General features: G+C 40.9%; 1 protein-coding gene across 2 annotated transcripts in view; it reads left to right on the top strand.

The window, feature by feature from the left end:
- Window positions 1-11,515, top strand: part of tox (thymocyte selection-associated high mobility group box) — a 49,981-nt gene extending 38,466 nt beyond the window's left edge. The window contains exons 6-11 of one of the 2 annotated variants that reach the window (XM_051396164.1): window positions 1,795-2,031; window positions 3,639-3,719; window positions 3,906-4,014; window positions 4,075-4,508; window positions 8,842-9,002; window positions 9,987-11,515. In XM_051396164.1, coding sequence (XP_051252124.1) covers window positions 1,795-2,031; window positions 3,639-3,719; window positions 3,906-4,014; window positions 4,075-4,508; window positions 8,842-9,002; window positions 9,987-10,023 — 1,059 coding nt within the window. In that variant the 3' untranslated portion in view covers window positions 10,024-11,515. Of the gene's footprint in view, window positions 1-1,794; window positions 2,032-3,638; window positions 3,720-3,905; window positions 4,509-8,841; window positions 9,003-9,986 lie in introns of both variants that reach the window. The other variant, XM_051396154.1, reaches the window with a different exon arrangement.
- The last annotated feature ends 626 nt before the right edge of the window (window positions 11,516-12,141 follow it).

Here is a 12,141-nt window from a genome sequence, read left to right on the forward strand (position 1 = left end):
CTGAGATGATCGTCTGTTCCTCAGTGAGTCTACGTGTACCTGAGCTGGTTGTGTAATTGCAAACAAAGCGGAAAGCCCAGCCTTGTTGATACTGCTTATCAAGTACCTCCTGTAAAAACGAAGCCAACACAACTTATATTTTCTTCACCCGATAGCAATGAGTGTGATGACACTTGTGTTGCTCTTGTATTATGCAAGTCGAAGCATGTTTGTCTTAGTTTTCATCCGAATACACAAAGTCCATACAGACAGAGAGGCAAGTGGAAAGCCTTGTGCCTTGCTGCTTGCCATGCACTTGCGGGCTGTAATATGACGAGCAGTTTTCGCCAAATAGGAAAAACAATTGCTTTCACAAAACGCCAGAAGCACTTGGAGGAGCTGATAGGCCTAAGTCACTTAACAACAAATCTTGAGGATTTGTTGCTTGTAGCCAGACATCACACACTCATTGTGTATGGTCAGAAGAAGAACTAGAAAGGGGATCAGTGTACCAATCTGGAAGCCGTCACAAAAAGAACAGTGCTTTGGAGTCCTGTGGGGAAAGGCTGCAGACTCAGTCAGTCTCTGAACAGTCTCCCGGCTTTTGTTGCTGAAACCGGGTGGCAACAATTTGGAAGGTAAAAAAAAAAAATCTTCATTGCAGAACCATTCCAACGTCTTTAGGGTGGCCACTATAGGGAAATGACATGGGGGTGACATGCAGAAGTTGTGTGCCTGTAAACACAATCATACCAGCTACATGTGCATTATAAGATGGCTTTGTTGCAGTCATTGAAGAAAACAAAGTTTGTTGATGTTTGTTGCGTTTTGCAGACAAAATTGTTTGTAGTTATGTTACCCAAAGCGGTATATGGGAGTAGTCATACCCTTTTGCGACGTTATGGATATGGATAATATGGAATCAAATAATCTCTCTTGGCTCAATACATCAATTTTCAATGTTCTAGCTCTCTTTGTGTTACAAAGTTATTTTCTATCACTTTTGAAGGTAATGTTGGGAGGCGTGTCCTTGAAGTAAGGGGCGTAGTTTGTTAGTTTGCAGCAAAATCATTTTGTACAACCATCCATTTCAAAAACTACACATGGTAAAGTTATGAAAAACGTGTGTGTGCTTTGTTCTACCTCTGGTAGGCTTATCTCAACTTTTAGGGGCTATGTATTTATCATTTATTGTTATTGGAAACTTTATTCTTCATATTTATTGATCCATATGCTTGTCTCTTAACAAATTTCACATTTCTGCTTGGTCAGCTAAACTGCTGTGCACTGACTAAAAGCCAGCATTTAATTGGAATTTATTAACTGCTAATTAGGTGCACCAGTTGAACCCTGTCTCTATTTTATTAGTAATTAGTGCCAAATGACATGGTTCGTTCAGGAAAACATCCTGTGAAATTATTAAGGTGCGTGTGTGTGCGCGTGTAGTCTTGATGATTCTTAAGCACTCATCTGAGAGGCTCTAACTGTTCTACTGACTGGTGGGGAGTTTCCCATATTTGTTCCCTGTGGTTGATTTATAGCTTGACAGAACGGTTGAAGTCAAATGTCATGTAAGAGACAGAGGTGTGAGGTGTGAATTGTTAAGATACCAGGTTAACAGTAATATTTGACATTTGATTTGACATGATGAAGTCAATTTACTACACAAAATTCACACTGCCAAATATGCTGTTTTCATACCACTGTTTTAGTTTTTGCTCAATTTTTGCTACTGAAATAAAGTCCCTCCATCCCCCTGTCCATCCTTCCATTTGCCTCACTGTGTCCTACTCAACCTCCTTCTTCTCCTCTCAGCTGGGCAGTGGAGGAGAGAAGAGGCCAGCAACAGTGGATATCTCCAAGAAACCCAAAACACCAAAGAAGAAGAAGCGAAAGGACCCTAATGAGCCAGTGAAGCCAGTGTCTGCCTATGCCTTGTTCTTCAGGGACACCCAAGCCAACATCAAAGCCCAGAACCCCAATGCTACCTTCGGGGAAGTGTCAAAGATCGTGGCCTCCATGTGGGACGGTCTGGGAGAGGAACAGAAACAGGTACATCCTCCATTTTTGTAAATATCTCAGCAAATATTGGATGGATTGCAATGAAATTTGGTATATGTATTCATGTCCCCCACAATGAGAATTGGAATCGCTTTGGAGATCTCATGAATTGAATTCATCTAGCAGCACCATTACGTCAAATTTTCTTACTTTGTGCTACTTTTTTAGCGATTTGTGACTAAATTCCTTAACCTGTAATTGTATTCCCATCAGCCTCAGCTGTACTTTGTGTCCAGTTAAAAGTATCTCATGTTAGCATGCTCACCAGGGTTGTGCATTTGCAAGAATTTGGCAATACACTATGCATCACGAAAGAGGGTTACGATATAGTATATTGCGATATATTGCAGTACTGTAAGCAAGGTGTTATATGCACAGTGTTTCCTGTATGCTGATTTTGGAGCGGCGGCCCGCAGCTGTTAAATTTCTGCCGCCACGGTTCGAAATGGGGCAGCGACAATGTAGTCGTTGCCTTTTAAATGATCCTGCCGCATAATGCACCCCGTTGGCTGCCGCTCACATTGCAATTTAACAACAGTGAACTATCCGGTTTTGGGGCTGTCGTTTACTCCACATACTGTTGTGTTGATGTAGCTTATTGTCAAACGTTGCCTTCCAAGTCGACTATTAAACTAACAGCTCCACCACAAACGTCACCGCGGTAGGTCCGTTTTAATTGGACAACATTCAACTTGTCAGTTCTCAGGTCAACGTCCTGATATCAAACATCTGGAAACATTAAAATGGTAAATATATTTGTTTGTGTAGCAGCGAAGTGTCTGTGGGACTCCCTGGTAGCTCACCTGGTATAGGTATCGATACAGTGTTTTTGAGAATTTATACAATATCACAAAACAAAATATTGCAATTTTCTGAACATTTCAACACTTAATGCTAACCAGCTAAACTAAGATGGTAAACATTATACCTGCTAAACATCAGCATGTTATCATTGTCATTGAGGCCACATCAGCATTCTGAGCTTAGCATTTAGCTCAAAGCTCCCTGTGCCTTAGTACAGCCTCACAGAGAAGCTAGCATGGCTGTAGACTCTTCATCTTGTTTCTGAGTTTTGGCAATGGCAGATGGTAAAAGAAAGCCCAGTGGATAGAAATATCATGCCTATCTTCGTCAGTAAAACTCAGAAGCATGAGAGGGACAGTGAGTAGCTCCATCGTCTGACAGGAATCAACAGTTTTGCAGGGAAAAATCAGCTCTAACAATACCACTGAGACCACAAATCATTACTGAGCTCACAAAGTTGCTACAAGTGGCATGTCAACTGAATTTAACAAAGTTCACATTCAGAGTTTTTAATAGCCGCCTTGGGAATTCATTATTGTTGTTATGTGCTATTAGTTAACTGTGTCAGCTGAGGGAAAGCCCTGTGATGGTTACACCTGAGTATGATTTAATGCAGCCAAAATCTGACTCATGTCTCACAGCACTTTGTTGATAATTCTCAGCTTTAATAAAAACGGTTACTAATTAGGTACTGCTGATTAAATGGATTTGTAACAATTGTATTTTCCTACACTGTAAACAGTAATAAAAGTTGATAGTCAGTAGTAAAGAGAAGTAAAATGTTTGTGTTTCAGTTGTACAAGAAGAGGACAGAGACGGCTAAGAAGGAGTATCTGAAACAACTGGCTGCCTACAGGGCCAGCCTCGTCTCACAGGTGCTCTCTCTCTCTCTCTCTCTCTCTCACACACACACACACACACACACACACACACACACACACACACACACACACACACACACACACACACACACACGTATTTAACTGATGCTTTAAAGGAGTGAACAGTTTAGTGTGAAACCTGTAAACTGACTTTCTGTTTTACCTTTTCCTGTTCTCCAGAGCTACAATGATCCATCTGAAATGAAGCCGCCCCACTCTTCCTCCACGTCTTCCTCCTCTTCTACCTCAATGTTTACACCCAAACCTTCAGTCTACCCTGGTCACCCAGGCCAGCACCCAGGCCAGCACCCAGGCCAGCACCCAGGCCAGCACCCAGGCCAGCACGCAGGCCAGCACCCAGGCCAGCACCCAGGCCAGCACCCAGGCCAGCACCCAGGCCAACACCCTTCCTCCAACTCACTCGCCCACCCTCACTCCCTCCCTCCCCATCAGCACCCAGGCATGTACATGACGTACCCCCACCCCTCACACCCCTCCCATGCCTCGAGCCCCGGCCTTAGCCAGCACCTGCCCCCTCCTCACACCCAGATCCACCCCCAGCTCCAGGCTCTGTCCTCCAGAGGGACGGTGCCGCGGCCAAGCGTCCCGCACCAGGGAGCTCTGTCCCTCTGCAACATGACGGCGGCATCCACTCCTCCTCTCCAGGTCAGCCCCCCCCTCCACAGCCAGGCCCACCTGGGGGGGCTGCACAGTCCACACCATCAGCACCAGCAGCTCAGTGGACATGCACTGGGAATGACGCACTCACCTGCCATCACACAGGTGAGTCACACCCTGAGTGTACATCTTCTGACTTAACGATTGGTTGACTGGGACTGTGCATTGGTCTCCGTCTGTTTGTTAATTGATAGTTTTCAGTAAGTCAGACAGTGGAGTTCTATGGCACAGAGGAAAAAGATATATCAGGCTTTGAAATACACAATACTTGTTAGGAGGATCATTTCATTGTTGGTTTGGGTCTTTTCATGGGATTTGAGGACAATATGAAATGTGGAATAAAAAAAACTTCATATTTACCACTATAGTTGTTGAAGTGACATGAAATGTTTTGAGTATGTCAAGCCATCCATTCTCTGCAAACTGTCAAGACCATCAAACTGTGTCATATTGAATTTTCCACCATTATTAATTTTTCTACTGACATTTTCAGTCCAATAGCAAAAAGGAATTTTCAGGCAGAGCACAGAGAAAGTAAATATTCAAAGCTGCTATTTATCCAAGCAGACTAATGCTTTAAAGCACAGACTGCAGCAATAAAATACAGGATCATAAAAAATATTGTGGTTATTTTAAAGAGTGTCTGGGTTTACTCCCCCGGGTGAAACTGATTGATTTCAAAAGATTTACTCATGCCAAACGAAGGGGATGCAAATGACTTAATAAAATGTGTTATGTGTTTTGTGTTTTTACATGACAGACATGTTTGTCTCTGAAGGGCTTGGCAATAATTCATTGTAACTATTGATTATAGCTGCATATTGGCAAGAATCTGGTTTATGTGTATCAGGATACAGGGATTACAATTCAATATTTTATTTTAGGAAAGCTGTCAGTATAAAGAATACACATGAATAAAATCTGAATAAAAGTTTTTTTATGCAACCAGAACAGTGGGATATATCTATCATAATCCCTGTAACATCCAGCATATCACAATACTCAAGTGCACTAGTATTTTCTCACACCCCTACTATTTATTGATTTTCAATACAAATAAACTGTGATTATGAGATCACATCATCTTATCATTTTACATAATTATTTTGTCAAAAACAAAAAGAAAAGAGGAATTAAATAGTAACGCAATTAGTCTTTAGGGTTTTGTTTTACACTTTGAAGTAGGCATGGGATGAAAATTTCATGTCATGGTTATCTTGGCCAAAATAATTGCGACACACATTATCACGATAATCATGAAAATATGCTTCATACTTTCAAAATGGCACTAAACTATACTGGAATCACCTTGCATTTTGTTAAGAAACACATATTTATTGCATCACAGATGGGTTTCTTGTTCTTTATTTTGGAAATACTATTTCCAGACCTCTTTTTTCGTGGCTATACAACGGGCCAGCCGAGCCTTCAGCCATGGTGACAGGATTAGGATTTTGGAATGACTGAAACGATGTAGTCTATACCTTGTCCGCTTGTTCAAAATAAATCAGAACATCAATATAGGACTGTATGCTGGTCAAACCATGTGAGGATATTGATGATTATTCAGATAATGGAAATTATCCACAATAAATGTATTGAGCATTTTTATCGTGATATGCAATAATGTTGTATATCGTCCCATCCCTACTTTGAAGAGTTTGGTGCAGTGTTATAACAGTGTTTTTGCAGTTAGCATACAAGAAGGCCACATACTTTATTCTTGTGTATACTAAGAGAACATGATGAAATGTGCCGTCAAACATCAAACAAAGAGACAACGTGTTTTTCTAAAGATTTAAAACTTCCTTTTGCTTTCCAAGATGTTGCTGAGCAATCTCATTCCTATTTTCTGTTTTAATTGTTTGCTATAGTGTCTCTATTTCCTCTGTCTCATAGTGTCCACTCAAAGACCAACCATCTTTTTGTGTGTATACTTTGTTTGCCACTCCTGTAGTGTGAAGTCTTTAGTTTTTAGAATTGGGACGCAGCTATTGTTTCCTCAGTAGTCTTCAATTTGTGCCCCTCATGGGTCATCAAACCATTTCCTACACACACACACACACACACACACACACACACACACACACACACACACACACACACACACACACACACACACACACACACACACACACACACACACAGTCTTCCCATTTCCTGGAGGTCAGCTAGCTGATTTAAAATCTGCACAGAGTTGGATGGAGACAGATGAATATGTCAACACAAACACACAGTAGAAATGAGATGGGTGCTAGAGCCGGAGGGAGGGCAGCAGCATTTCCTTGTGGACCTCAGTATTAAATAGACGAGACCTGTAATGAATTGAAAAAATGTGTTTTGAAATAAATCCCGCCTCTCCTAATTGCATTAATCAAACATTATCCAGTTGTCTTAAACTTTGCTGTTAGTTGACCTGTTTGTAGAAATAGATGAATAGATGTGATAACATACAGACAATCAACAATTATAATAGTCAAGTTAGTTCTTATGGAAAAAACATTTTCAATCAGTTTTTGAGTGAATTTTGGTCGGACTTCTGTAATGTAATCCAGTCAGTCAATCAGTCAGTCAGCCCTTCTGCCTCTTCATCTCTCAGTTGCTCTGTTGATCGTCTCTATCAAAACAGAAGGAAGAGGAAGACGAGTAGCTGCGACATGATGCGAGTGTCTCCTCCAACAAGTAAAAAAATGGGGGGGATGGACTGCCACTGAGTCTCACTTCCAATTTTATCCCCCTTTTTATAGTGCACTTTTAAATCCCAGACTCCCATAATCCCCCTTTCTCTCTCCCTCATTTTGCATATTTTTAGCAAAAAAAAAGAGAGCAAACAAAAAGAAAAAGTGAAGGAAAGAAGAGAGGACACAGTGACAGAGCTCTAAACTTTTTTTTTCTCTGAGCGAGAAGAGTGAGAAATGATGGGGGAAGGGAGAAAGAGAGAGGGGGAAAGAGAGGGGAGAGAGAGAGAGACAAAAGAGGCAGATGGGGTCTTTGTGAAGGAGTGAAGGAGAAGAATTTGCTCAACAATGGATGAATAGGTGAGGTAGAGGAGGAGAGGGGGAGGAGAGGGGGAGGAGAGGGGGGAGAACCAAACCACCTGCTGTCCTCCTCTTTCTCTTCTTTCACTCACAACACTCAGATTAACTTCCCTTTCAGCCTCTCTCTCACACACACATACACACACACACACACTCCTGCACTTTGTCACTGCACTCGCTCATTTTCCCTCTTTCCATCTCTCTCTCCTCCCTCAAGTATCTTCTGGTTAGAGACATGCTTGCCTCCTTTTCCTTCTCCTCCTCCTCCTCCTCCTTCCCCTGCTTTCTCCTCTCCTCCTACCTTTTCATCTCCTCTTCACTCGTCCCTCCTGGCAGATGATAAAATCAGCACTCTAAACTGTAATTACTGCTGATGAACCTGTGAGTGATCTGTCTCCTTTTCACTTGAGTTCATTCATTCACGTCCCTGTTAATCAGAAACCATTTTACCAACAAGTGCTAAAGGTTGGTTTGCTAAAACCATTAGCTGAGTCTATGGACTCATTCAGGTTGAAGGAGGACGTAAACAAGCCACCATTACTGCGCTGGCATCTCACATTCAAACCTGCACAATAACACAGTGATGAATGTAAAGGATTTTACTTTCTTTGCCAAGAAATATGACCTGGACCATGTTGAAAACATGGACAAAGGAACTCCATTGAGACAAAGCTTATAAACTAAAACAAGGCCTTTCAAAGTCAGTGTACATTTTGCAAATTTAAAAGTATTCTGAAATAGGTATGAGTGCTTCTGAATTAATCTGTGGATGAAGAACAAAGAAGCATTCTGGTTTCCATTTGTAGTCCGAGTAGTGTTGACCGACATGTTTGATCAGGCTTTGGTTGCATGCTACAGTCAGTGTGGAGAGCAGGCGGAACACATTGACCAAAATGCAATCTTGTTATCCATCGTCTGTTATCTAACGAATATTTAGCTTTTTTATTAGCATTTGCATTCATACGCCGATATCAGTTTAGATTAGCCAAAATGTCTCTTTCATCATTGTAATTGCTAATCGGACTGCAGTGGTAGTCTAGCCCTGATATCAGTTTCGAGGTATCCCCTGGCTACACCGTAAAGCCTTCTGAGATCGCTTTGATAATTAAGAAAACTTGAAAACTGATTATTCTCAGGCAAGTTCTGATGTTATAAGGAGCATCTTTCTGTCTCTGATTTCTTAGGGGATTATGGAAGTTTATTTGTAAGGGAAATAATATGAAATGATGTCCTCTGAAAGTGTCTAAAACTAAAAAGATTTTTGATGCAAATTGCATCACTGAGCTACTGCTGCAGCTCCGACTGTTGACTCTGTTGGTAAACAAGTCAATAATTAACTTGACATTGTTTTTAAAATGCCAACATGCACACTCTTTATTAACCACATTTTTTTATTCCAGGGCTACGCCCCCTCCCTCCAGTCTGACTACCAGCCAATAGGAGGAGGTATGCTTAATAGTGGAGCAGTGATGACATCATCAATGGACTACCACCAGCTGGGTCGACACACGCCGAACCACCATCCCTCTCTGGATTGGAGCAATGATTACCATGGAAACGGGTAGGTAGACTGCGACTGTTCTTAAAGAGGAACTCGCCTTGAAAGTCTTGTTTTTGCTGACCTCCTTCTCATCTTACTGCAGTGATGTACAGGTGTACTCCAGGACACTGTGACTTCACTGTTGGGTGTGGTTAAAGGTTGACTTGCCACTGGATGTCGCACTAGAGCATCAGCATTTCAGACCAAAACAATGGGACAGAAACAAGATAGAACTTTCCAAAACCGATTTTGCTAGTGTTTTGAACAATCACCAAGGCTGGTTTGGTCAAAATAAACCCTTAATAGACCGTTACATGTGAATATATTGATGAAAAAGGCAGCAACGGCTGCAACATAAGCTAATGTTAATCTTTGCGGCCATCAAAGTACGTGCACTAAAAGTGCTCGGATTGTTATTCTAAGTGTCTAAGGATCTCTACAGAGATATACCTTTTGTTTGACCAGAAACAGCCCGTAATATTGGTATCACTCACCACCAGACTCCATAGACAAAAATGCTAAATTTACCTTGCATATCATTGTAACATCATAACTTAATTCTAAAGTGGACAGAAACAAAATAAAACTCACCGAAACTGTCTTTGTTAGTCTTCCCACTGTTCCAACAATCACCAGCTCTGCTTTGGTTGAAATAAATCCTTAATTCACAGACGTTGATGATAAAAACAGTTTCTGTACTCAGCTGCACACGGAGCAGACTGGCTATGGAAACAAACCACAGTGAGGCTGCGATAGCAACACAGGCAGAGGGTGACACCATAACTCCACTATATCTTTACATAGATAATAGTTGTTTGTACTAGGGTTCCAAAGCTCGTATATATATATATATATATATATATATATATATATATATATATATATATATATATATATATATAATGTTTAGTATCAGCCCCATGTGCTTAAACAACGCAACAGATGTCAGATACTGTTGCACTGGTGACTGTGGCCTCACTTTTTGTTTCTCCTGTCCTCCTGCAGAGGTCTTCAGAGAGACAAACACCTCTATCTGAGCTAATCTCAGGACAAAGTGACACCAAACTTCAACCAAGCCCTTCTACTGCCACACCACGGAACCTCTAGCCTCATCTCTACATGGACCCAGGCCACCCTACTCCAACCTCAACCCCCCTGAGAACCCAACCAACAGACCACCTTTCATTTGATTAAACTCGAGTTCAGCACTTCAAACTAAAGCCCAAGCAGTAGAATAATGGGACATTTCTGTCTATTACTAATGTCTCTAATAAGGGGCAACAGGACAGTGTTAAGAACAGGGCTCCTGCATGTCCCTTGGCTGGTCTGACATCTGCTATTGGCTGTATTGTTTTGTACTGATCCTTTGCAGCATGAGACTTGCTATGATTTGAATTGAAAATGTGTATAGCAGCAGGTCCTACAATGTAAACCATGATGATAGGTGTATATACTCCAAACTCCCTCAGAAAGAAGGGATATTCTGTCTAGTTTCCTGTCTGCCCTAAAAAGTTCATATGTAGTTCCTCATTTTGTAAAGATGGTGTTTACCGTCAGTTCCAAAAGGCTCTGATGAGCAAGTGTACATTGCTGTAACATAATGGTTTGAGCTGTTGATTACTTTTTTTTTAACCTTGTAGTTGCTGTATCCCTCTACGGCCAAAGTCAGTTGAATGCAGCACACAAACAAAAGGTTGATAACCAAATAGTACACAAACTGTGTTTCCCCACTGGTTCTTTAATTATATGAATATAAGCCTTGAGTTTGATGCAGTGTGGACTGAAGTCCCACACACTGTCTGCAGAGACAGAAAACGTATTGTGATTCTGAACAGAAGCGGTGTTGAACGCAGCGATAATGGCTGAATTCACACTGCTTTATTCAGCTAAAGACAAATAAGAGAAAAGAGGTGGAGCAGTGTTGCCTTTTTAACCAGGCGCTGACTGTGAATAATTGTGTACGATTAAAGAACTTTCATTGTTCTCTGGCAGTGAGGCTCAGATCTGCAGGGTAGAAATTCAATGTATTTTAGTCCTTGAAATAATGAAATGTCAAACAATTCTTTGTTGGAGAAAAAAAAAAAGAAACAAAAATACTCCTTTGTACGATGACAGCTCCTCCTCCTGGCATATGTCTGTTGATAATATTGATTTGGATCCAAACTGTGCGTGCGTGTGTGTGAGCGTGTGAAGTGTTAATGAGAAGGCAGAGTGGCTGATTGGGTTGCATGGTCTCTTTTGTCATCTCTATTTCTCTGTGTACAGAGGCTATTTAAGAAACTATAACTGTTGCTGGGTTGGCTGTGTTTTAATGTTGTTTTTTTTAATCAAATCAAGTTTTGTTTTAGTGTTAATGATGATGATGATGAGAGACACGTCTCTCTCGCTCTGTATCTCTTTGTATTAATGTGTTTTTTGGCAGATGAAAGGACTCTGGGCAACAACAACCATGAAGATTTTCTTATTTTTAGATTCTAATAATGTGTTTGAGAATAAAGTCAGTGCTGCATTGATGTGCAGTCATTACTCCAAAACCTGCCTCCTTTATGCTGTTTATTTCTGAACAGTTTTTGACAGTTGCTTTAATGAACTGCACATAATAATGTACACCTTTACCACTCCTGCGACACTGCACACTTTGTGTTTGTATCCTGGCCTTTGCATTTATGCAAAGTAGCTAAGCTTTAATTGCAAAACAGATGTCTTTGAAGTCTCGGAAAATATGTATTTTTAACCTCTGTTAGCTCAGATCGGATCTAGACAAAATAGTTTTAACAGTAATTTCATTAAAGTGGTTCTTAGCCACATGAGCTATGTTGCTGTACTAGAGATGTCTGTTGGTTGGTCCAGACTGAAACACTTGGATTTATCAGATTTTGGACCAGTATTTATGAACTCTAATCCAACTGACTTTGGTGACCATTGCAATTTGGTAGACATTAATATGCTCCATGTGGTTAATTGTTATAACGTTTGTGATCTAGCGCCATCATCAGGTCAAAATTATTCCAATACTTTTAAACTATGACCAAATACACTTAAAGGTCCAGTGTGTAACATTTAGGAGGATCAGAAATGGAAAATAGTATTTATACTATATGTGTGTGTTTAGTGTATCAACTGAATATAAGACCAAACCAAACATTCTCATTCCCAGGTC

This window comes from Dicentrarchus labrax, unplaced genomic scaffold, assembly GCF_905237075.1.
Source record: "Dicentrarchus labrax unplaced genomic scaffold, dlabrax2021, whole genome shotgun sequence".
NCBI lineage: Eukaryota > Metazoa > Chordata > Actinopteri > Moronidae > Dicentrarchus > Dicentrarchus labrax.